This window comes from Bison bison, unplaced genomic scaffold (genome assembly GCF_000754665.1).
Source record: "Bison bison bison isolate TAMUID 2011002044 unplaced genomic scaffold, Bison_UMD1.0 scf7180017845457, whole genome shotgun sequence".
NCBI classification, from domain to species: domain Eukaryota; kingdom Metazoa; phylum Chordata; class Mammalia; order Artiodactyla; family Bovidae; genus Bison; species Bison bison.
Window position 1 is genome coordinate 9,989 of NW_011476030.1, and position 1,979 is coordinate 11,967.

The 1,979-nt window shown below is 35.1% G+C and overlaps 1 protein-coding gene across 1 annotated transcript; it reads left to right on the forward strand.

Moving 5' to 3' along the window:
* The first annotated feature begins 6 nt into the window (after positions 1 to 6).
* Positions 7 to 1,953, forward strand: LOC104984863 (baculoviral IAP repeat-containing protein 2-like). Its single transcript, XM_010834802.1, has 2 exons — positions 7 to 1,282; positions 1,373 to 1,953. The coding sequence occupies exons 1-2, from the start codon at positions 445 to 447 to the stop codon at positions 1,474 to 1,476; spliced, it is 942 nt and encodes a 313-aa protein (XP_010833104.1). The 5' UTR covers positions 7 to 444; the 3' UTR covers positions 1,477 to 1,953.
* The last annotated feature ends 26 nt before the right edge of the window (positions 1,954 to 1,979 follow it).

Genomic DNA, 1,979 nt, shown 5'->3' on the forward strand with positions numbered 1-1,979 from the left:
TTAAAGGCACAAGTATTGTGTCTTTGTTTAGAATTTTGGGAATATAAACTTCCTTGAAAAATCAAGGAGTGTTAAACATATTTTCAAAAGTGTCTCAACTTCTTTCAGTCTGCTTAGTATTATACCAAATAGTGAACAGAGATAGTACTTGAGTTAATATAGTCCTAAAGAGTATTAAATAGTATTTTGATAATATAGGAGATAGAGTCATCCTGCCTGAGTGTAAATTCAGATGTAAATCCAGTAAAGAAGGTGTAGTGAATTTTAAAGTAGGAGCCTATCATTTGATTCTTTTTTAATGGTGAAAAAAAAAAAAACTAATGTGAAGAGAAGAAAAATTTCATGTAAAGGATTTTTGCTGTCAAAAAGTAAAAATCATTCATGCACAAAACTACCTCCTAAAGACTTGTCCTGGATCCCTTGTATCGAAAAATTAAGAGTGTGATGGAAGACAGCACAGTCTTGTCAAATTGGGCAATTGGCAACAAACAAAAAATGACATACGACTTTTCATGTGAGCTCTACCGAATGTCTACATATTCAACTTTCCCCGCCGGTGTTCCTGTCTCAGAAAGGAGTCTTGCTCGTGCTGGTTTTTATTACACTGGTGTGAATGACAAGGTCAAATGCTTCTGTTGTGGCCTGATGCTGGATAACTGGAAACAAGGAGACAATCCTATTGAGAAGCATAAACAACTGTATCCGAGCTGTAGCTTTATTCAGAATCTAGTTTCTGTTACTAGTCTGGAATCTACTTCTAAGAATGCTTCTTCTCCAATGAGAAACAGTTTTACGCACTCATTATCACCCACTTTGGAACATGGTAGATCATTCAGTGGTTCTTATTCCAACCTTTCACCAAACCCTATTAATTCTCGAGCAGTCGAAGACTTTTCCCCATTGAGGACTAACCCCTACAGTTATGCCATGAGTACTGAAGAAGCGAGATTTCTTACTTATCAAATGTGGCCATTAACCTTTCTGTCACCATCAGAATTGGCAAGAGCTGGCTTTTATTATATAGGACCTGGAGACAGGGTAGCCTGCTTTGCCTGTGGTGGGACGCTAAATAACTGGGAACCAAAGGATGATGCCATGTTAGAACACCAGAAACATTTTCCCAGCTGTCCATTTTTGGAAAATTCTCTGGAAACGCTGAGGTTCAGCATTTCAAATTTGAGTATGCAGACACATGCAGCTCGCCTGAGAACATTTATGTACTGGCCATCTACTGTATCAGTTCAGCCCGAGCAGCTTGCAAGTGCTGGTTTCTATTATGTAGGTAAGAAAATGTATAGCTATACATTTTATCTAGTTCATTTTGATTAATATATTAGAACACGTGTGTATTCAGTTATTGTGTTTTCTTTAGGTCGCAACGACGATGTCAAGTGCTTTTGTTGTGATGGTGGCTTAAGGTGTTGGGAATCTGGAGATGACCCATGGGTAGAACACGCCAAATGGTTTCCAAGGTAATTGCTTTGAAAGGTATTTGTATACACAACTCTGTGCGTAAAAGATGTAGGCATGTTTGTGTGTTTTAAGTTTACATTTCAGTATAACAAAGCTTGTTTATACCATTAGAAAATTAGCCTTTTAAGACACCAAATTGTAACATTAGTTATTTTGGTAGAAAAATGTAGAATATTCTGTAATTTTTTTCTTTTATAAACCATGTATTCAGGATATAACTTAACTTATTCTTGATGCCTCATTCACAGTTATGGCCATACATTACATTTATGTGTTTTCCATTTTGTTTAAAGTATTATAAAAATATGTAAAGTAGAGCAAAAAGGGGATATGTTAGAAAAAGGTAAGGAAAAAGAAAAACAAGAAGGGACATTAAGTGAATCTAGGAATAGGACAAATATAACTGCATATAATAAAAACCTGATTGTATAATCAGTTTTAAGTGATTATAATTGTAAATTATTTTTTTCTGTACAATTTTATCTTTTTGTTATATGTATCTCTCT